The following is a 25000-nucleotide window of genomic DNA, read 5'->3' as shown; positions in this document are numbered from 1 at the left end:
ATTCAAATATACAAATCCGGAAGTTAATCCAGACAACCACAACACAAGCATCATTAAGACCCACTGTTCCTCCTCAGGACGGTAAGAAATGCAGTTGCTAAACATAAAATATAAGACATGGTTTACACAGATTGTACCGTGACACTTTCCCCATACATAATAAGCTTCAAAGCTGATACATTCAAAACAAAAAACACAGGAAAAAAAAAAAAACCACGACAAAACAAAAATAGACGGAAAGGCGATCCGACCCATCTACCAGAGCTGTCAGTTCCTCAGCATCACAGATCTCTCTCTCTCTCTCTCTCTCTCTCTCTCTCTCTCTCTCTCTCTCTCTAAGCCTTAAGATGCTCTCTGTCTCTCAAACGTCAGGAGAACGGTTTTGGAATACACAGATGACAACAGATCCGGCTGCCAGCAACCAGGGCCAGGGAACCATCACAAGCACCACCACCAACACCATCACTATCAGCACCACCACCACCAATCCAATCATCATCACCACCACCATCATCACCAACACCACCATAATCATCATCAACACCAACACCAACACCGGTACCACCATCACCCACACCACCACCAACACCACCACCACCACCACCACCTCCACCACCACCAACATCATCACCACAATAACCACCGGGGCAGTCGGGGAGATTGTGATGTCCTGTTTCAAAGTTTTTACTACAACACACTGTATCTACATCACCAGACTCAAAACATTCTGTATGTCAAAGTGTTTATTGTTGTTGTCATTATTATTATTATTATTATTATTATTGTTATTATTATACTTTTTTAAGAATTATTATAAAACAATTATTACTCTGCACATCTTGGACAAGGAATGGGTTGAGTACATAACCAAGTGCAGCTGGGCATTGCTGTACTCAGGGAAAAACAAGTCCATGAAGCTCATAACAGCAGAAGGCTCAAACTGATACCACAAAACAGAAACAAAATGTCCACCCCATCTCCAGCTAACCGAACCAGCCTGAACAACAGACGGCAAAGCCCAATTCGCCACCATGGCAGGGACTGTATCGCTATGGGAGAAAGCTTTGTTATTGTTATACCTCCAACGACCACTAGGGAGCCAGTGAAGGGTTCGCCTGGCCACATGCACACATCCCCGCAGACAGTTCCCTGTGCTCTGATACTTCTGGTGGGCCATGTAACTAATTGGGGGGGTACTGCCCTTGATATTCCAAACACAGTGCCGGGGTATCTTGGCCGGGGAGGGGGGGACAACGACTTATCGCCCTAAGGCCAGAGCTGTCACAACCCGTATTTGGCCTAACGTCGCCAGACATGAAATCTGCATCATGGTCAAATTGATGTTTTACTATGTGACACATTTATGAATATTACATCACAGGGCGATAGATGCTGTCAATCAAACGCCATGGCAAGCCGTCCTCCGTGAGGTATAAGCGCAGCAACCAGAGGGCGAGAGAGACGAGAGAGAGAGAGAGAGAGAGAGAGAGAGAGAGAGAGAGAGAGAGAGAGAGAGAGAGAGAGAGAGAGAGAGAGAGAGAGAGAGAGAGAGAGGCTGTGTGAGTGACAGTGGTGAAAAGACAGAGAAATGAAAAGGAAGAAAGGAAGAAAGGAAGAAGAAAATAAAGAAAGAGAGAAATAAAAAAGGATGGAGGGAAAGATAGCTAGGCAGAAAGAGTGTGAAGGACAGAGGAACAGGGGAACTTGGGAGCGACATTGATGTAAAGAAGGGAATCAACGAAAGAAATGAAGAACTGAAAAATTAAAGAACAAAAGACAACGAGACCCAGAGTGAAGGCGAGAGAGAAAGTGAATGAGTGCAGCGGATGGGAAAGGAAATAATTCAAAGAAAGAAAAAAATGAAAGAAAGGAGAAAAACACTTGACAGAAACAGGGGTTGACAGAGAGAGCGAAAGAGCAAGGGAGAGAGAGAGAGTGAAAGAAAGGAAACCACAACAGAGGGAGAGAGATAGATAGAGTGAGAGAGACAGAGAAAGAGGGCTGTTCGAGGAAGGAGTGTGTCGTAGTGTTAAATGATTAATAGGCAACACATCGTCCGAAACAAGCACTTAGGGCTAAAGCAGACAAAAGAGAGTATGCTTTTCGCCTTTTATCGCGCTTCATGTAAAGGACCCCGACACATGGTGGTCATGTTGCATGGCTCGCGGCCTAGCGCCATGTTTAATGCATAACACGCTCTGCTACGGCAGGCTAGTAAACACTCATTTGTGGCAGTGACTAGTCACACATGAAATCCATTTTGCAAACTGGAGTGTAGAGGGAGAGAGAGTGAACGAGAGAGAGAAAGGCAGGAGGGGAGTTGACAAAGCTTTTAGAGAGTGATGTGGTCGAATCCACAACCAGCTTGTGAAAAGTAGCGGTCTGGAAGCACAAAGCAATCACTAACAATAAAAAGCAACCACTCTGTGTGTCTCTCTCTCTCACTCTCTCTCTCCCTCTGTCTCTTTAGGTAGCTAGCTGTTTGTCTGTTACTCACTATCTCATTGTTTCGGTTAATATTTGATTTGCTCATTTTAACATTTCCTTGGGGTGTCTGCCTCTGTAAAACCCATGAAGGGAATGGAAGAGCGTCTATAATTATATGAAATGTATAATAAATAACATCTATGATTGGAAAAAAATAATATACTAATAAATGTTTTGAAACCCTGATTCCTATATTGTTTTTGTCTTTAAAACCACCGCCTTCATATTATGTATGTAGATATACCACATAGCTGCATATTTCACTTGTTTATTGTGTCATTTCATTATGTCGTAATGTCGACAGTAATTCTCTTATCGTGTCAGCATAAATACTGTCGGACATCACGGCAACACAAGGGAAACACCATCAAGCTGTATTAAATCATCATTATCAAGATCAATTAGAACAGAGCTGTGCTTCCAGAGTGAGGGGTGACCGCAGTCAGCCCTTACCCTGGCACTCCCCCCCCCAATCCCCCAGCCCCATTCCCCAGCTCCCAATCCCTAGCCCAAGCCCTGCCCCAGCCCCCAGCCTCCAGCTCCCAGCCCCCAGCTCCCAGCCCCCAGCCCCCAGCCCAGCCCCAGCCCCCAGCCCCCAGCCCAGCTCCAGCCCCCAGCCCCCAGCCCCCAGCCCTGCCCCAGCCCTGCCCCAGCCCCCAGCCCTGCCCCAGCCCCCAGCCCCCAGCCCAGCTCCAGCCCAAGCCCGGCCCCAGCCCCCAGCCCAGCTCCAGCCCCAAGCCCGGCCCCAGCCCTGCCCCAGCCCCCAGCCCCCAGCCCAGCTCCAGCCCTGCCCCAGCCCCCAGCCCCCAGCCCAGCTCCAGCCCCAGGTCCCAGCGTACCTGTATCTCTGGTAGTCGTCCTCGTCCTTATCGGGGCTGACAAGCTCGTTGGGACAGGCCTCGTTCCCCAGCAGGCTGAGGTAACGGAGGGCCGGGGTCAACGCCCCCAGCTGCTCCAGCAGCGCCTCGATGTCAGTCAGGTGTCAGAGGGCGGATGTCAAGGAATCACACACACACACACACACACACACACACACATATATACATGGGCCCCCCCCCCCCTCCCAGCTCCTCCATCTCTGTTAATTACATTAGCATGCAGTACCACCACCGCTTCAACCTCCTCCACCCAGCACCTCACACACTTGCCCCGTTCCCTGGCCTTCACACACACGCACACACACACACACACACACACACACACACACACACACACGTAGGCAGACACACACACACACACGCTGTCTTCAAAGATGTCACTCACTGGCTATGTGTACGTTGGGTAATACTGGTTGGGGAGGGAGGGAGGAGGATTAAGGGAGAGTAGGGAATTGAAGGTGTAAGGTTTGGCATATAGCAGTGACACAATTTGGTTGTTGGGCACCTCTTTTCTGCCTGCTCAATCCCTCCTCTCTCTCTCTCTCTCTCTCTCATTACCTCCTTAACCCTCTCTCCTTTCATTACCTACTCTCAATTTGGTTGTTGCGCACCTCTTTCCTTCTCTCTCTCTCTCTCTCTCTCTCTCTCTCTCTCTCTCTCTCTCTCTCTCTCTCTCTCTCTCTCTCTCTCTCTCTCTCTCTCTCTCTCTCTCTCTCTCTCTCTCTCTCTCTCTCTCTCTCTCTCTCTCTCTCTCCCTCCCTCCCTGGCTGTCCGACTACCCCCCTAACTCTCTCCCTCTCCAGTTCCCTTTCATTTCCTAGGTGGCCGGGCACGGAGCAGTGACAACATGATGGATGCCCTGTGGTCCAAGCAGTCCGTGCTTCCCAGTGCCGGGGAAAAAGTTAGCCCTTTTTTTTTTTTTGGTGTGTGTGTGTGTGCGCGCGGAAAAAAAAACAAACATCCCCTAAGCAGGCACATTCATCACTAATACATTCAGTTGGTTCGGAAAATTGAGCCCCAAAGTGTCAAAATAGGAGCGCGCTAATGCAGTGCTCCAGCTTTAAAATGGCACGGCGGCACGACAGGATGTACATAATTGGCCTATTAGCATGCAGCGACCACTTCACTAGCACACTCACTGGCACACAGTCCCATATGCACACTTCAAGAAGCCCTACTTTTAATGTTGACTGGGAAAGCGCAACGTGGGTGTGTGCTGTGTACTGTATGAATTTGTGCCTGTGGATGTTGGTGTGTGATCGTGAGTTTATGTGTGTGTGTGTGTGTGTGTGTGTGTGTGTGTGTGTGTGCGTGTGTGTCTGCAGATATCTGATGGTGTTATGTGTGTTGTGTTGTGTGTGTGTGTGAATGTGTGAGTCTGTGTTTGAGGGTGTCTGGGTATGTACGGTTATGTTTGTGTGTGTCTGTATACGTGGTGTGTGTGTGTGTGTGTGTGTGAATTTGCATGTGTGTGCGTGTATTTATTTGGATCGTGCGTGTGTGTGTACGTGTATGTGTGTTGGGATAATGTGTGTGTGTGTGTGTGTGTGCATCGGGATCGTGTGTGTGTGTGTGCGTATCTTTTGCCCGAGGATCTATCCGACAAGGGGGAAAACAGGACACCTTTCAAACCTGTTTTGAAAGTAAAAGAGGAAGTTTGTACATTTTCCAAATGATCGTAAACAGCTGTGTGGTGTGTGCGTGATTATGTTGAATTTGGATTTAACACGCCTGCTTTTGGTATGTGTGTATTTGTGTGTCTGTGGGTGTGGGGGGGATACTGGATACTTAGAAAATACAATCTGTGATTCCCAAATCAAATGATCAGATTCTGATTTGATCACAAATCAGATTAATTTCTATTCGAATTGAGTACATATGTCCAGTTTATAAATTGCACTATTTGACAAATGCATAAAACCTGACTAAATCTTGATTTTGTAATGCACATACATCTTGGATCGAGACCGTAAGCACTATTTTGAATTCAGCTCTTCTTTCTTGTCGTATATGTTTCTTATTCTCTCTCTTCATGTTTTCCCTCATTCTCCAATTTGACTACCTCCCTCCACTAGAGGTCACTGTGGTTAAAAAAACCCTTTCTCTGTCTGGCAACAAGCAATATAAGAAATCAATTCTAATTTAAGTTTCATTCCTTACATTCACTGTAAATAGATACAAATTAGCATTCTATTTAAAACCACTTATACAATATATATATACATATTATTCAACGTGTGCTAAAACAAGAGACATTTAAGAAACTTCAGGAAGCATGTGTGTTTCAGATGAGGCGTGTGTTTTGTTTTGAAAACAACAAAAAGGATATCTGGTTCTTATTGAGCGTCAAGGTGTGAAGGCTGGGTAACCAGGGCAACTGCAGGTCATTCCCCAGCATATTGTTGTCAGCGACCAGCTCTTCTAGTCCGGAAAACATGTCGAGCCCAGCCAGTGACCTGCCATGATAAAGAAAGACGGAAAAAGAGGAAGACGGGAAAAAACACAGAATAAATGATATGGCCCTTAATCTGGCAAGCTATTATTTGGCAGAAATAAATATTTCAGCCTGCCTCCCTTTCATTCACCCAGGGAGAGTGAGCGTGTGTGTGTGTGTGTGTGTGTGTGTGCGCGCGCGCATGCGTGTGTGTGTGTGTGTGTGTGTATAAGCGTGTGTGTGTGTGTATGTGTGTGTACAAGTGTGTTTGTGTGTGTGTATATGTTTGTGTGTGTGTGTATATGTGTGTGAGAATTTGTATGTATATGTGTATACAGTGAGTGTGTCCGTGTGTGTTTGTGTGTATGTATATGTGTACGGTGTGTGTGTGTGTGTGCATATGTGTACGGTGTGTGTGTGTGTAGCTCTCGGTGTGTGTGTGTGTGTGTGTCTAGAGCTGTCAGGGGAGAGAATGACGAGAATTAGTAGAGCCGAGCTCCCCTGGCATCAAGACGCATCCTTCAGAGGCTGGCAGGAAGAGGGATGGGGGTCACTTGTGAGTAGCCCGGATTCAAAACAAAAGGCTTCAGAAATGCGGCGGGCAGGATGAATTTGTCAATGTCTTGTGCCTTCAGGCGCCCGGTTTCGCCTGACCCTAACCCTCCATTCCCAAGACAAATCACTCTGTCACAGTTCACCTTCACTCCCCGGACACAAATTTAACTTGTCATCCATCATTTTTTGCGAAAACGCCTTCCACAGCGCAGGGGGGGAGGGAACAAGCCCGCAATCACAGATAGAACGTCGCCGCGGCGACGGAGCGGACTATCCACCACTGTTTGTTGACGGGAGGTTAGTCGAGAGATTTATTTTGACACAGAACTATTTTGGTTCGGGGGAAAAAAAAAGGATGAAAAAACGAAACAACAATAGGGAGACATTTTCCTCATCTGCTTCGAGGAGGTACACACATCCACATATAAGTTTTTACACACACAGGCACGTGCACAGCCTCGCACACTACACACACACACACACACACACACACACACACACACACACACAGACACAGACACACACACACACACACACACACACACACACACACACAAACACAACAAGCATAAAAATGATTGAGAGCGGTGCTGGGAGTAATGTGGAGGTCTTACAAAGTTCAAGTTGTGGAAGGTGAACAATCGGAGATGTGTGTGTGGTGTGTGTGCTGTCACATAGCGGCACACACTGTCAACATGCAATGTTTAAGTGTCTTGAGTGACTTCATTGACATTTAAATCTGCCAGGACCTGAATGTGCCTGAATCACTTCCCGACAACATCTTTCTTCCCTCAGTTCAAACTCCAAGCCTCGTTTAACTTGAATCCAAGTAAAGTACTTGCGCTGGTCTGGTGGACTCTTTCTGTGTGAGTGGGTGTCTTTATTTTTTTGTCCATGATTAGCCAGCCAGCAAGGACTAATAAATCCCCCTCCCCACCCCAACATGTGTGTGTAATTTACGAAGCACACAGACAACCTTGACACGATGTTGCTGTGGATTCGGCTAAACAATGTCATCTTTTTCTGTGGAATGACATCCTCAGGGTATACAGAATGGTTTAAACAACCTGGGCTCGGAGTGTGAACTTATACTGCAGGCGAAGTCTGGCTAGTGTCACTGTCACGCAAACACACACGCACACGAACCGAACACACACACACTCAATCACACACAAACACACAGCGAGAGGGAGGCCATGTAAATATAACAGCCTTATCATGACAATCTAGAAATGAATGTCAAACAGCAACAAGCGACCTCAGTTTGAGGGATGCTGTGTGTGTGTGTGTGTGTGTGTGTGTGTGTGTGTGTGTGTGTGTGTGTGTGTGTGTGTGTGTGTGTGTGTGTGTGTGTGTGTGTATCGAGTAAGCACCCGAACAAGGATAATAAAGTAAAAGCAGGTAGAGTAAAACTGACTCCAACCCTGACCACAGTCAGTGTAAGAGTCAGTTGTATGATGGATATTGGACCAATTTATCTTAACATTTTTGTGTTTTGAGTGTGGGACACACAGAAAAGGCAACAACAACAGCAGCATGGATGACGTTGTAAATAGAACTGCCTAACTCTTGCCACCTGTGCCTGTGGCATGTGCGCATGCATGTAACCGTGTACATTTGGGTGTGCACGTGCATGTGTGTGCATGTGAATAAACGTGCACGTATGCATGTGTGTGTGGCTGGGTAGAGGTTTGTGTTTGTGTGTGTGTGTGTGTGTGTGTGTGTGTCTGTGAGTGTGTGTGTGTGTGTGTCTGAGAGTGTGTGTGTATGTTTTTGTCTGATCATTTATTTTTGCGTGTGCGCGTGTGTTTGTATGTGTGCACATACATGTGTGCACGTGCGAGTGTGTCGGGCTCCTCTGGGTTATGTTATTAGCTGGTCGGTTAAAGGGAGCAGTGTGGCTCAGAGGGGAGTCTTATTAATTGTTGTTTTCATGTCACCACTGCTGCGTGCGCCGGCTGATTTAATCAGTTAAATGCAGAGCCAGGGGAGAGTCACCGAGGCCCATCCAGCATTAATTACCAGGCAGGGTCTCCCAGCGTCCCGCAGCCTCCCTGGTAGTCTCTCTCTCTCTCTCTCTCTCTCTCTCTCTCTCTCTCTCTCTCTCTCTCTCTCTCTCTCTCTCTCTCTCTCTCTCTCTCTCTCTCTCTCTCTCTCTCTCTCTCTCTCTCTCTCTCTCTCTCTCGTCTGCTCACCGGCACAACTGACTCCCTCACCATACACAACACAACACAGAGCTTAGTTCTCCGTGGGTTTAGGTGTTTTTGTTTTCGATTTTAATCTCTTTTTATAGTGGAAGAGCGCGCAGAACACAGTGAAAGTGCGGTACAAATCAGTTCAACTATACATGTTATGTTACGGCTTTCTCTTGTTTTTGTTATTGTCTCTTTTTTTCAGTGCTAATGAGCATAATTGAGCCAGGGCCCGCGGGGGTGTTCAGAAACAACAGAGACAATGGGGACATAAAGCCTAACACAATGGGAATACAATTATAATGACATCATATAAACTCTTACAGATTGTAAAATAAACGATGCATTGTGCACATGTACCCTGTATTTGATCTAAAAAGCCTTAATAGTTATGAACTATTATTGAAAGTAAATAATAAAATAACGATAACACACTTTGTATAATATTAGACACGTGTGTTTACATTTCGTAATTAAATAAAGGGGCAATATGGATCTACATTTCCTAACCATCTATCTATCTTTATCTGTATCTATATCTATATCTATATAGATATAGATATATGTATAGGCTCATACACACGAGAGAGAGAGAAAGAGAGAAAGAGATCAGAAACAAGAGCGAGAGAGAGCGAGAGTAGAGAGAGAGAGAGAGAGAGAAAGCGAGAGAGAGAGAGAGAGAGAGTGAGAGAGAGAGAGAGCGAGAGAGAGAGAGAGAGCGAGAGAGAGAGTGAGAGAGAGAGAGAGAGCTATCTTTAACGAGGTGGGCCTTCAGCACTCATCCTTGTTAAGATAATTATGATCAGCCTTATTGTCAGAGCTAATACCTCACCCGGCCCGTCTCGTGCTATGACGACCACTTAGCCCACGTTGGCTTCTCATCATACATCACAGCCTTGCGGGAGTGTGTGTGTGGCAGCGTGTGATAGTATCAGTGTGTGTGTGTGTGTGTGTGTGTGTGTGTGTGTGTGTGTGTGTGTGTGTGTGTACTCTAGAGTGCATGCATGGTTGCAACGCCTCGCCGAAACGTTTGATGCGTGTAAACTGACAGCAGAGTAGGGTGGGACCTGAACTCTAAGCACAGGAAGGCGGGGTTGTGTGTGTATGTGTTTGCGCATGTGTGCGTGTGTGTGTGTGTGTGTGTGTGTGAGAGAGTTTGTGTGAGTAAGAGTGTGTTTGATCAGGGGGGGTGGGGTCTTACAGAGGAATACCACAAGGACATTGACACTGAAGATGACTCACACACGCACGTACACACACACACACACACACACACACACACATACACACACACACACACACACACACACACACACACACACACACACACACACACACACACGGACACACACTCACACACACACAGGCACACGTGCCGCTCGAGACGAGGGCAGACATAGACAGATGGATCAATTGACTAATACTAATGCAGACACACTGATTGATAAAGTACTGCTGACAGCGGACGGAACAGAACTCTCCACAGCTATTGGCTGACATGTCAGTCACGTCTGCCAATGGGGCGCGGGTTGTCACACCAGACGTCCTCAGGCCGGCGATGAAGAACGGCCCCTGTCGAGGATCTCTCTTTCATTAAAACGTTCCCTCTTCAACCTCACTCCTTCTCCTGCAGATTGTCAAAACCAACCGATGGCGGCATCTTTAAGACAAGCGGAAATCAGAAATTTGGAAAGGCTTCCAAACTAAAACTCAAAAAGGTTTAGCTCTGAATCACTTCAAGCTTCATTCACTACACAGTCGCTCCGAAAGCCCATAGCCACATTGGGCACCTCTACTGATGACGACTGTGAATCAGCCCGAATAGAAACCTCAGATTGTGGTCCAGGACTTTGGCAGGCCTTGCGTGTCCTCCGCATAAGCCCTGACGTGGGAGGGTGCTGCGGGCACACTGCCCTTTATTATTCCAATAGGAAGGAACAGGCCTGGGGAAAGTGACAGGCAGATTGACGCACCGTTCAGAGGGCAACATATAAATGTTTGATGAATTGACCAATACTGGGGTCGTGATGGCCATCCTATGTGCATAATGGACTATACAGAGAGCAGTTCAGATGGCCTGCCACGATAAGCCGCCGTAATGAATGGGAGAGGACAGTGGCACTGGAAGCCCTGTGTCTGGACTGGATTTAATAAACCTTCACAGAGTCTGCGTGTGTGTTAGCGAGAGAGAGAGAGAGAGTCTGAGAGAGAGACAGAGAGAGAGAGAGAGAGAGAGAGAGAGAGAGAGAGAGAGAGAGAGAGAGAGAGAGAGAGTGTATATCCTTGTTAGTATCTGTGTGTGTGTGTGTGTGTGTGTGTGTGTGTGTGTGTGTGTGTGTGTGTGTGTGCGTGTTTGTACGTCCGCGCCTTTGTGTGTGGCAACATGGAGGGTAATAAACTGAGAAAAAAAAAAAAAAAAATACCCTCATCTGTCCAAGATATAAATATTTACATTTGATCGTTCAATTCTCAAAGCGAACGGCCCTGACCTTGTCAGACCCTGTGAGGAGCAATAACTCATTAAAAACCACTGATGTGTGTGTGGACAAACGCAACGCGTTTACCCCAATTAGTCCAGTCAACGTCTGCAACGTTGGAGTGGGGGGGGGGGGGATGGCGTATATTGGCAGGGCCATTTCATCACTCCTGCATGCACGCCAAAAAACACAAACATCAAAACAGCGGGAAGACACGTCAACAGACCAAACACACCAACAACCGCCCCGAACCACGGCGGGATTAGTGCGTGGGGGAATAAGACAGCAGCTATTTTTATATCGAAATTAATACAGCCTCTACTCTCCTCCTCACCCCCTAACACATAGAGAACAACACACACACACACACACACACACACACACACACACACACACACACACACACACACACACACACACACACACAACACACACACCATCACCCCATGCGGGGGTTCGGATGAAACCTGGCTCCGCCACGCGTTCCCTCCAGCAACGTCACACGTCTGAACCGTTGTCATGGCGGCGGCGACGGCATAACCAGGACTGTCATTATCAGCCTCAATCTGCCCACCGCCTTCCCAGCCCCGCCCACACTCGCCCCGCCCACCACCTCCCAGACGGACAGACTACTACAGCGAGGGGGGGGGGGCCTTGCCTGTCTGTCTGTCTGTCTCTCTCTCTCTCCATGGATGTCAGGCGAGGCCTCAGGTGGCATTCATTTAAAGATCACACGTCCAGGAACCCCCCCACCCCCACCCTGCTCTCATCCTCCCCCATCCCTACACCCCCGCCGACCCCACAATCCCCCCCCAAGCATGTCAATTCACACACGGAGATGGAGCGGGGAGAGAAAGGGGATTACACACTTCTCCGCCCAGGCACTTGCAAATGACTATTAATGGCGATGCAAATCATTAAGGGATACGTTCAGGGCCGCTGGCAAAAAAAAATCTCTCTTGGTGTCAGTGTTTGTGCGGTGTGTGTATATGTGTGGGTTCGCTCCCCTAATCTCTTCTTGGATTAGACGAATATGCCGATGATTGGCCGCGTTATGACAGATCTGAACTTTTGCATTCGGTTACATCATATGTGACCAAATGAAATGAAATATAAATCACCGGTATTGTTTATTTGTATTTCTAATTTGGGGAAAAAAAACACGTTCCGGGGAAATGTATAAATTAATGCGTTTAAAAAGTATTGCTTATCTTTAAATGTCGTGGGTTGTGCGAATGACGATTAAGTGGTGGTGAAACACACACACACACAGACACACACACACCCAGATACACACAAACACACACTCACACAAACACACGCACACACACACTCAGACACACTGTGTCTATCATGAACGACACACACACACCCACATACACACACACACACACACACACACACACACACACCCAGACACACACACAGTAAGGTCCCCAGATCTCTGAGTATCTCTCCGACACTTAGCTTGAGCAAGGCGTTCAGTGTGAGGCCCCCTGTGGACGGTGCAGCTGAGTTATGGACACACCTTTTACGTTTCCGCTGCTCTGCCTGCTGAGTGTGTGAGCTTAATGTTCTCTCTTATGTCATTAGGGCTAGCAGAGGGGCTCATGAGTCTGCCCAATCACCGACAGCACACACGCAAACACACACACACACACACACACACACACACACACACACACACACACACACACACACACACACACACACACACACTCAGATGCACACATTCAGCTAGAGGTGCAGGTATACAGACACACACACACACACACCCACATGCACACGCACACACACACACACATATCAAGACACACACACATCAAAGTGTCCTCCCCTCTATTCAGTGTGGTCGGGCCTCGTGCCTCTGCTTCCACATCCCCGTCCAGACCGGGCCTTATCGTCTGCCGGTCTCAGGGCTGGGGACCTGACAGACACTCCTGACAGCTCTGACCTTATAAGCCCGCCGTGACCCTGGGCTGGCCCGGGCTTAAGCCTAAGAGCCAACAATGATCTGATTGAGAAGCCAGGAATGTTGAGCCCACAGAGGGAGAAGCTTCCTTGTCAGTCAAGGGCGGTCGCAGAGATCACTCAAAGTCGTAGATATAAATCGATGTATATAGATCTATATATATTTATAGAGAGAGAAAAATATTTTTTTCATATATTCGAAAAAAGAACTGCATATACGACATGGATGCAAAAGATGCATTGGGGGCTTCCTTGGGAAGAATATTTCTTCACTTCTCTCTGCACAGAGAGCAGAGAGACAGAGAGCGGGAGAGAGAGACAGAGACAGAGAGAGACAGAGACAGAGAGCGACAGAGGGAGAGACAGAGAAAGACATAGAGAAAGAAAGACACAGAGAAAGAGAGAGAAATGGAGAAAAAGAGAGAGAGAGAGAGAGAGAGAGAGAGAGAGAGAGAGAGAGAGAGAGAGAGAGAGAGAGAGAGAGAGAGAGAGAGAGAGAGAGAGAGAGATGGAGAAAGAGAGAGAGAGAGATAAAAGATAGGGAGAAAGAGAGAGAGAAAGAGATGCTGAGAGAGAAAGAGAGAGATGGAGAAACAGAGAGGGAGAGAGAGAGAGAGATACAAAGAGGGCGAGAGAGAGAGAGAGACAGAGAGAGAGAGATGGAGAGACAGAGAGAGAGAGAGAGAGAGAGAAAAAGAGGGATGTATAAATAGAAAGAGAGAGATAGGAGCCTCAGAGTGACTGGAGAAGGAAGACAGAGAAGAGAGAGCCAGATGAAAGCATCCCCTTCCAGGGCCTGGGTCGTGTTCATAGTGCAGGCATGCTCCTGGTGTTTGTTGGTATTGGAGGATTAGTTGTCTCTTCACATGACAAACTGCCCTCCCCTCACAGTAAATCGCGGCTGAAAATCAATTCCTTGATGGCATCTCAGTCAGCGAGTGCATCATTGGGTCACAAATGTGCACATGCACACACACACCCTGACACACATACAGACACACACACACACACAGACACAAACATGCATGCACACCCACACACACAGACACACACACACGGTCATCCACACAAATGTACACACACACACACACACACACACACACACACACACACACACACACACACACACACACACACACACACACACACACACACACACATAAAAGCTTGAACATAACCCCACATATACAGGCGGTCATGCACACAAGCACACACACACTCATCGACACAAATGAACGCTCACAAACAGACGCGCACCCACCCACCCACCCACCCACCCACCCACCCACCCACCCACCCACACACCCACACACACACACACACACACACACACACACACACACACACACACACACACACACACACACACACACAGTAAAAGGCAGCTTTTTAAGCCGAGCCCACAGCCAATTAACGAGATGCATTCACACGGGCACAGTGTCATTATTAAAATGAAGTATACTCCCTAAATCACGTAAATTAAGTCATGTGGAAGGAAGTTTGCAGAACAGCTATTAAAGTGCACGAGTGTGAGCGCACAAGGAATAATGTAGTGTTTGCATTAAAGCTAAATCAGCCAGGAATGCATCATTTCGATGAAAGATAACGCGCAAACGTTTCAAACTTATTAGAACCACAGACAAGAAATCATCAGACAGCCCAAACATTTCCAACTGTATCATACATCGTCAAAATTGTATTTTTCTTTTTGCGTGTTTCCAGTGACTTCCGCTAGCCTGGTCCTACCAGACTCTCGTACTTCATTTCATTTGCACAGAGAGTCTGGACCTGGACCTACAAACGTTAACTCACTTGAAGGCGGGTGTCTGTTGAAGTTTAAAAGATGTCCGTCAACGAGAGCTGACTTTAACATCATCAAACTCAGCCACTCCCTCTTTTCGCTGATTGGACGCAGAAAATTTGGACGGAGAAGAGCCACTAACATACCACAGACCCAGACCTAGTACTGAAGGGAAATTCAAATTGAGCGGAAGTACTTAGGCGGGCGGAGCTAGGCTAGACTTCCGCACCACTAAGTGCCAGTATTATGCGTGACGTACCGCTCAAACGTCACTCTTTAAACTTTAAACATGACCACCGCCACTGGCGCAAAAACACTTCCCTCGCGGGAAGACGACTCAACACTGTCAACGTCATTTTCTGGAAGAAAATAAAGGGGGAGGGGGAGGGGGGGAGGGTGGGAGGGGAGGAGAAGGGGGAGCCAGTCCGCATTACAAGTGAGTGAGTTCAACTGTCAACCGCCCTGCCATTTGTATTCCTCAGCATCCAACTAATAGCAAATAATCACTATCCCCGCGCGGGCTCCTCATGGCGAATGATCGATGTTGTCTTGATGCCTGACGGATGACCCTGCCACCCGCTGTCCAGGCATGCATTAAAAACCACCTCTATGAATTGCCTGCCAGTCACATCGCAATTGCGAGGCGCTCCCGACAGAGCCAGAGCCATGACACATACGCACACACACACACACACACACACACACTGAAAGCACTGCACACACAGTAAAAACACCACACACACACAGACACGCATACACACACACACACACACACGCAGACACACACGCACAAACGCATAGTCAAACACACCAAGAGTGAAAGGTCTACACGCACACACACACACACACACACACACACACACAGTCAAACACTACACACAGTAGCACACGCACTCACACAAATAATAGAGAGAGGAGGGGGGAGAGGGGAGTAGGGAGAGGGGAGAGTGGAGAGGGGAGAGGGGAGAATGGAGAGGGGAGAGGGGAGAGTGGAGAGGGGAGAAGGGAGAGGGGAGAGGGGAGAGGGGAGAGGGGATGGTAGGGGCGGCTGAACAACAAGATTAAAGCACACCGTTTCTATTCACAAATTTAAATGAGAAAGTTAATTACTCCAAACTAGCTTGAAATCACATAATGCAGGCCGACCCGCCGTGTGATTGGTGGGGGAGATTACGAGAAGTAGAATACTTCTGTACCACCTGGGTAGCTCAACTACTTCCTTCCCTCTCATTCCACCCCTCCCTCTCTCTCCCCCCCCCACCCCCCACACACACACGCTCTCTCCCTCTCCCTCTCTCTCTCTCTCTCTCTCTCTCTCTCTCTCTCTCTCTCTCTCTCTCTCTCTCTCTCTCTCTCTCTCTCTCTCTCTCTCTCTCTCTCTCTCTCTCTCTCTCTCTCTCTCTCTCTCTCTCTCTCTCTCTCTCTCTCTCTCTCCCTCCCTCCCTCCCTCCCTCCCTCCCTCCCTCTCCCTCTCTCCCTCCCTCTCTCTCTCTCTCTCTCTCTCTCTCTCTCTCTCTCTCTCTCTCTCTCTCTCTCTCTCTCTCTCTCTCTCTCTCTCTCTCTCCCTCTCTCTCTCTCTCTCTCCCTCTCCCTCACGGTTCCCCATTCCCTGGGCGTGCGGAGATTAAAATGCACAACACCACCATCTTTGATCTCTCACTTGCTGACACAAATCCTTTCAAGCCTCAACATTTCCCCTGCAAAGGTAATTAGTGCTAATTAAAAAGTTTCGAAAGCAAGTGTACAGCTGCTGTTGACACCACGGCAACCGCATGCTTGTGGTGGCGGCTGTGCTGATGCTGCTCCGTCTCCCTGCCCTGCCGTCACATTACCCATCAACCCCGGCGACCCCCCCACATCGGCCCCCCGTGGAGGTGCGCCTGTCTGTCTTGTCGCCGCCGCCGCCGCCGCCGTGTGTGTACGTCCTCCTCGCCCCGGTAGCCAGGCCGGCGCTAGCCAGCTGACAAGGCTAACGCTAACACTAATGCTATCGGCAGGAGAGATATGGATGCTCAGCATGGGAGGGGGAAGGGGGAGGGGGAGGGGGGAGGGGGGGAGGGGTTGAGGCATCTTCTTCCTGCCTGACAAACAAGGCACTCTGCGGGGGGTACAGGTAACGACACGAGGAAGACCCCACCCCTACAAGCAGAACACGTGTAGGCAGTTGTAGTCTCTCATTAGGGATGTCCCACCTGAAGCTGCACACACACACACACACACACACACACACACACACACACACACACACACACACACACACACACACACACACACACACACACACACACACACACACACACACACAAACACACGAAAATATTAGAATAGAGCAGAGCAAAATATTACACATAGAATAGAAAATGATATAATTTAATATAGAACATATCCCACAAGAATAGGACACATCACACACCACCCTTCAACAGAACAAGCCAGAGTAGAAGACCACACGACAGAGGAGAGAAGAAAGCTCAGCACTAAACAATACATCGTTGGAATACAAAAAATTGAATGAAATAGATCATAATGCGATGGGATATAATATATAACTCATATACTATAGAACACACCCAACACAATAGAGTCGAGTAGAGCAGTGGATCCAACAATGTTTGCTGGGTCCGCCCCGACGCTGAAGCCGTTATCACAATCTAATTATCTGTCTTTCCAGCGCATCATTAAGTGGCTCACTGAATGTCAGGTACGGCGGCGTCTTAGCTATGACACGCAAAAAGCAATATCGTTCCACAACGTTTCAGAATGATAATTACATAATCGTAGCGTGGCGAACAGGCTGAGAAGTGATAATTAGACAACTATTCATACCAATTAAATCCTCAAACCGCCCTGTTCCGTCGTTAATATAAATAAAATTGAGCTCATTGCCTTTCGCCTTTTCCCCACAAAGTAAAATGAAAGTGCAACTCATACATCACGAGGCCAGAGGATCGTACATTCTCTGTAGAAGTGTTTACGGTTACAGAAAGAGTAGCAAAACGCTGTGGCAATGAGATCGCCGACGGGCGTCCATCATTTACGTTATTGTACTTCATACGCCATAATACACGGCATGCAGATGTTTAGACTTTGCCGTATTAATAGGCCCTGTGATTGACATGCAATCATGCCTAGGAGATGGGGGGGATCATAAAAGAAAGTTATAACGTTGACCTTTGGGACTAGTTTCTTTCATGCGTGTTGTTTTCTCCCGTGTTTTACACCACGCCGGGGAGATAATAGAACGTGTCACAGCGAGATGCAGTTTGACATTGAATCCCATCGTTTGAATTTAAATGTTGCATTTTCCCACTGACATCTCTGTCAATGCATAATTGGCACCGAATTGCGCTTTTTGACTTACATATTCAGTGCGAAGACGCTCAAAGACGACAAAGACAGCCAAGCTATGTTACTTTGATGGCAGTCAGGAAAAATAGAACTGTGAATCAACTGTCGCTCTGTCAGTTAAGCATTTCCATTTTTTACGTGAAAAGATTGCACATAATCATGGATGATAAGAAATTGCAAACAAGGGCGAGAAGGCGGAAATTATTCTTGGAACTGGTACAGTATAAACAGTCAATCTCATGTATAATGAGTGATATCCAGGAAACAGGGACTGGAAAAAAGCCCGGGTTACACAGACGCGTAGGGAACAGCGATAAGGGTATTAGTGGCCTTTGGCAGGTGGACGACCCGGCATCGCAGAAACAATGTGATTAGACCTGGTGATCTGTGTGCACATGGCTTAGAAGAATCCCCCCCCCACCAAAAAAAAAACAGACCCGACAGAACATAGAGTCTCCCAGCACTAGTGGGCCTTGCTCTCTCTCCCTCCCTCTCGCTCTCTCTCTTTTGAAGATGGCCTTCCTGGCTCTCTCGCTCCTAGAGATGACAGCTTAAAGGGCGCGAGCCTGAGACCTGCCCAGCGTTAACACAATTGGCAGCAGTACAGCTCGCCGCTGCACAGAAAGCACAAGAGAACCAATCTTTCTTCTCCCCTTTTTCTATATTTTTATAATTCTCTCTCCCACTGTCTCCCCTCCCCCCCACCCCTAACCTCCGTCACCCCGCCACATCTTTCTTGAATCTCTCCGCTGGCCCATTACCTTTACAGAGTGAGGCTCATTAAAAAAGGCAAGTCGAGTCAAATCTCTCAGTAATTCGACGCTGAGGTGAATTGCTGTCAACATCATTAACCGTCACTTCCCCTCCGACTCGCCGAGGTACTTAAGAACTGTTCTTTATTGTGTAATGATCCAAATCCCCGTCCCTTGCTCCCGCTCTCTCTCCGCTAAATCTCTTATTCTTCAAAGGGCCCCTGGAGGACATACCACCCATGTGGCCGCTCCGCGTGTCAGAGGGGGCCAGATTAAACATGGCTCCTCCATCACGAACCGACGCGGCGGCGGCCAGCTTTACGGCTAAACGGAGCGGGCGTTTCATCCTGCGCTCCAGCTAGCAGCTAACGCTAGTGAGGAGGAACGGAGCGGAAACTATCCGCCGCGCAGCGCGCCCGACCGCCAACCCAACGCCGTCGGAATCCCCCCCCCCCCCCCCCCAACCCGTCTGTCTCTACCTTAACTAACCTAACATATTTGACTTATTAATAAATAACATAGCATTTTTCTCTCTCCCCCCCATCCTAGCAACTTGGCACGGAGGAAAAAAATCTCTCCTAGCCAATTACTCTCTTTGCTGGCTACCTTCACGTCCATCCTGAATGCCGGTTATTGTAGAGCTGGATGATCTCAACAGGCCCATTAGTTCGGCTGTCTCTGTGGTTAATCATACTGCGGGAGAGAGCGAGAGAGCGAGAGAGCGAGAGAGCGAGAGAAGAAAGAGAGAGAGAGAGAGAGAGAGAGAGAGAGAGAGAGAGAGAGCGAGAGAGCGAGAGAAGAGAGAGACCGGCCTGCCTGCCTGCTTGCCATGCCGGGGGAGATGTCCCCTCAGCTCCATCCTCAGAGAGGGCCCTCCTTTGTGGGCTCCGCCATTGTGCCGTACCCCCGGTGCCCCGGATCACGCTAGGCCATGTCCTCTGGGCCTTGTGTTCGGCGGGCCGGGGGGGCGGGGAAGCTCCCCTTTTGTGCGCACGCCATTGTATCCCCCTCCTCCTTGTCATCATCCCCAGCCCCAGTGTTGAGGCACCATGCCGTGCCGCGGTCATGGAGGCTCCGCGGTCGGGGGTGGAGACGGGCTTCGGTTGGGCGGGGGTTCTCAGGGCCCCCCCCCCCCCGAGAAGACCCCGACAGTAAATCTTCAAACAATTTAGACAAACAAAAAACAGTCGCTGTGCCCGGCTGGAGAGAAGAGCGGACAGGGGAGAGCAGATGAATAAGCAACATCAATTACCAGGGGTCTGACCCGCGAGCCCCCCCACACACACACACACACACCCACCATGGCACACATTTCACACCAAATCGCCCCAGATTGGAGTTGACACCGCTGGAGTGGAAACACTGACCCCCCCCCCCCCCCCCCCACCCCCACATCTCACCCCCTATCCCTGCTCTCCTCGCTGGACCCCGCACCGGCAAACTTGAGAGCAAAGAGGGGTGAGAGAGGTGAGGGGATGATGGGAGAGGGGGGAGGGTGGGGGCGGCTGGGGTTAACATCAACACCAAGGACCAAGGGCCAGTGTGAGGAGAAGAGAAAAGGGGACAGGCAGGAGAGGGTATTCATTTATAAAAGAAAAGGGAAAACAAACATATAATGGGTCTTGGTTTGTTTTCAACCACGTGAGACAAAATGGCTTAATTTGAGCTGTTAGGGCACCGGAATTGGCCCCGGTTGAGGCCCCAGAGGAACATGCAAGGGGACAACCGCATCAGGGCCACTGATCGGTGCTCTATGGGGGGGACAAGGGCAGGGGCTGGGGGGGACGCCTGACGTCCAGAGGGTTTACCAGGGGAGCTGAGAGGGTCCTTTTCAGAGCTGGTAGCTACCCCCCTAACCCTCCCTATATTTACCCCGGTGCAAAGTGCTGCTGCCCACTGAGATTGAAATGCCTTTCACCTCAGTGGTATAAAACACCTGCCCCTACTTTGTAAGCGAGGACAATGGATAAATAAACACATGCCTCATATTTGTTCAGAACATAATTCCCATTGCTTTTAAGGTCCCTCACACAAAGGGCTATTCATTTATTTATTTTTGAGCAGGTACATAGAGTACTGGATCTCACATTCGGTTTTTGGCTTCCTTATGTACACTTATAAAAAATGTAATCTCTGATGTTATTCACATTAAGGTTGAAAGAGAGACTGAGACAGAGAGAGAGAGAAAGACAGAGAGCAGGGGTGAGAGACAAAGACAGGGAGAGAGAGAGAGAGCAAGAGATATAAAGACGGAGAGAGAGTGAGGATGTGAAAGAGGGAGAGAGAAAGGGTGAGAGAGGGAGAGAGAGAGTGATACACAGAGACAGAGAGAGCGGGGTGTTTTACGTAGGTGAGAAGAGATCACGGGACCCTATCACAGTTAGTCAATACAGCGATAATTAATCTAATAACAAACCGCCTCCGAAAACACGCGGTGAACTGACAGCGAGGCGTTGGGAGTGTGGCGGCAGGGTTAGATCACATTTACACGCCACCGACACACCAGCCGACGGATGGAGGCGATCCACAGGGCCAATAAGCTAGGGGAACGCAGAAGAAGAAGAAGAAGACAAAGACAAAGACAAAGACAAAGACAAAGACAAAGACAAAGAAAAAGACAAAGCAGAAGAAGCAGAAGAAGCAGAAGAAGAAGAAGAAGAAGAAGAAGAAGAAGAAGAAGAGATGAAGACGAAGACAAAGACAAGCCAGAAGAAGAAGAAATGTCTCGGGTTTGCGGACCGAGCGTGAAACTGCAACATGAAACGGCATACCAAAAACTAAAAGAACAACTATCATCTTTTTATATGGGCTAGTGGGAATAAAAGTGAAAGCAAGGATAGGGGTGGGCGAGTGGGAGTACAAACATAAGAACACAATATCCCTTTTTATTATTAGGAGCCTTTCCTTGTGAATATATTATGTTTGAGCGGCACAGGTTCAAGTGGTGGTACAATAACAATGCAGGGTAGAATGAGGAGAGAGGGGGAAATCAAAGGACAGACTGTCAGGAAAGCCATTATGAGGAAGAAAGAGAAAACTATTAAGTATTTAACCTGTTTTAAAGCACCCCTCGGCTTACCAAAGGAGCGGTCTTAAGTGCGAAGACCTTGTTCTCGTCGAACAATGGAAATCCTGTGCATCCGTAAGGGACGTCTCATGATCACAGCGAGTTGAAACACAAGGATGACGAGCCCACGCACGTCAGGTCCGTCTGTCAGTCTGCTCGTCAGCCAGCCAGCCAGCCAGACAGACGTTCAGACAGTCACCCAGACACTGCCTCCGTTCGACGACTGACAAACCAGTAGAAGGTGGGAGTGGCGGAATCATTTTATCTGCTAGATACACATTACAGAGAGGTTGGGGGGGGGGGAGAATTTTTCCAAAGAAGATGGAAGCTTTCAGGTCAATTATGGTGTCAGGCCTGTCAGCCGGCGATGAAATACATACCTTTGAAGAGTGCTGGAGGGATGAGGTGGACGGCTTCACAGGGAAATACTATTTAACCTTAAGAACATGGAGGAATAGCATGGCTGCTGCTGCTGGGGAACCGTTGGATATAACGAGAGCGCTTCTTTTAAACAAAGCACGCTTTGTCACCGTTGATGTATTACACACATTGCGTGTGCTTATATGTGTGTGTGTAATCTGTGTGGCATCGAAACGTGATGAATATATTTAAATTAAATATTATGTTATTAATGAGTATGTGCCATTTGGTGGGGGATTTTATCGTAAGATACCTGCAATACTGTGAGTGTATATATTTCTTAGTATAGGTGGCCCCCACTGGGAATCAAACTCTTAACCCACACAGTGTTAATGCCATGGTCTACCAGTTTAGTGGCACAGGACCATAATGATAATACTATAACTGCAATTGTAATAATCACTTATTTTTTAAGGGTATTGTATTATATTCAACAACTGCCCACCAAAACAGTAATAGTTCAAGGTAAATAAGTAATATAAACACATTTTCTATACCAGTCAGCACTGATGTATAGCACTGTTCTGGAAATCTGCAATTCTTTGATTTATAATAAGACGCATGGATCAGGTTTTTAGGCTTATTCAACAATCGTCTTTAAAAGAGACCCCACAAAATGTAGAAAGGGGGTGAAATGCAAAGTGACAAGAGACTAAAATCTGCACCCCCCCCTCCCCTTAACCCTTTTACATTTCCCGGACCCGTTTCATTCCATCTTCCAAAATGTAAATGCCCTTGCCCGGCTCTCGCAATAAAAACACTAACCTTGAAACACTGAGTGACGGAGAGAATTATGGGTTATTGTAGTGTCAGAATAAGGAGACAGCTGTACGATGAGATTCTGTGTCATTTAGACAATCAGGAACTTAAGAGGCAGGGTGACACATAACCCCACCCCCTCCTCTCCCTTCGCCCCCCACCCACCCACCTACACTAAACCAACACCACCCCCCACTCTCCCTGTCTGACAGGGCTCTGACATGGATGGTGATCATTTCCAGGAGACAGAAAGAAAGGGCGGAAAAGAAAGAAAGAAAAAAAGGTTTCAAAGGGGGAAATAAAGAGAGGAAGAAAGGAATGATAGAGAGAGGAGGTGAGAGCACAGATGAGGGTGAAAATCACAGACTGAAAGATGGGGAAAAAAAATGAAGATAGAAAGAATGAAAGAAAGAAAAAATAAAGGTGCGATTTCTGCTCTTTCTGTATGCAGGGCGGGACACTTGATAGGCTGTGAGCTGCATTCATTGTGGGACTCAAGACAAAATAGACCTCACCCCCACCCTCACCTCCTCCCCCATCCCCACCACCACCTTACATGTCAAACTGCCAGCTCCATAAGAGGTGTCTGAGACGCCGTACGACAGGAATAATACTTCCCGACTAGAAATCACACAGGATAAAGACGGAACCATTTGATCTCCTTCCATTAAATACCAAACTGAACACCGGGGATATTTAACTTGATATATATATATATATATATATATATATATATATATATCCAAAGTGACGTACAGTGCATTCATATGTCTTTAAGTAGCAGGTGTGCTGCAAAGTGGCTTTGTGTATGAAACTCAGCACTTTTCCCTAACAGCCTAGTCCCTACACTATAATATATATGCCTGTATCCAATGTTGCTTGAGCTGCTCCCCCCGCGACCCGACCCCGGATAAGCGGACGAAAATGAGAAATGTATCCAATGTCATAATTCATGTTTTAGTCACAAGACCTAAAGTTCCATGAGAAGTTCCATGGTTTAGGCCCGCCAGCTTGGTATTTGTTGCTAAAATAATTGTAGGATGACAAAACAACGACTTGTGATTATTTTTATGATAATGGTGAACAAATAGTAAGATGCTGGCTTGGAATGTGTGTCATGCAAATCGGCTTTACACTGATAGTGTAGAAGCTGAGGCGTTCTCAGCAACAAAAGGCCCTGGCTCGGATCAATATTACATTCACATATACTTTGCTTGTGTTTAGATTACTACGCACATCGTATTGTTTACCAATTTTTGTGTAACCATCATCCAAGGCCACGGATTAAAGTGCACACAGCATCATTTATTGTAGTAGGTTAGTAGTTGTCACTTTGCACACGCTCCCTGGCGTCCAGGAGGCATGGAGATAAATGAAAGTCTGAAGGGGCTGTCAACGTAATAAATTCAATAAAAGCCGCGTTGTCTTGCTTTGTGTCACATTTCAAAGTGGTGACATGTAATTACTGTTATTTGTAGGAATGGCATTCATTATGGTCCCCGGGAGCTCCCTTTGTTCTAACCGCGAGACAGAGGGAGGAAGAAACTGCACGCCATCTTGGATCACCCTCCATAGAGGAATATGAGGCAAAGCGGCAAGAGAATGATGCAGATGTTAAGACTTTAGGTTGTGGAAGTTAAATGTCCTGTCCTGTTAATGTAGCCTGTGTGTTAATGAAATAAATTGATCAAATGACATTTCACCTCAATGATATGACGATGACATTATTGCGTACATGCCAAATGTTACGTTAAAGTTATAGAATATGACAATGTGACAAACAACAAATACATTTTTTCTTCCAACCTCACAGCTATCTTAGTGTCATCTGTTAATTCAGAGACTTTTCTCTTTTCTTT

The 25000-nt window shown here is 47.6% G+C and overlaps 1 protein-coding gene across 1 annotated transcript in view; it reads right to left on the bottom strand.

The window, feature by feature from the left end:
- lrmda (leucine rich melanocyte differentiation associated) overlaps positions 1-22174 on the bottom strand; it is a 22842-nt gene extending 668 nt beyond the window's left edge. The window contains exons 1-3 of the mRNA XM_030350113.1: positions 21975-22174; positions 5695-5821; positions 3327-3466 (exon numbers count right to left, since the gene is read on the bottom strand). Coding sequence (XP_030205973.1) covers positions 3327-3466; positions 5695-5802 — 248 coding nt within the window. The 5' untranslated portion in view covers positions 5803-5821; positions 21975-22174. The remainder of the gene's footprint in view (positions 1-3326; positions 3467-5694; positions 5822-21974) is intronic.
- Positions 22175-25000: the final 2826 nt, after the last annotated feature.

Source organism: Gadus morhua, unplaced genomic scaffold, assembly GCF_902167405.1.
Source record: "Gadus morhua unplaced genomic scaffold, gadMor3.0, whole genome shotgun sequence".
Lineage (NCBI taxonomy): Eukaryota > Metazoa > Chordata > Actinopteri > Gadiformes > Gadidae > Gadus > Gadus morhua.
Note: the sequence above shows the minus strand (reverse complement) of the source record. Positions and strands in the feature narration are given on the sequence as shown.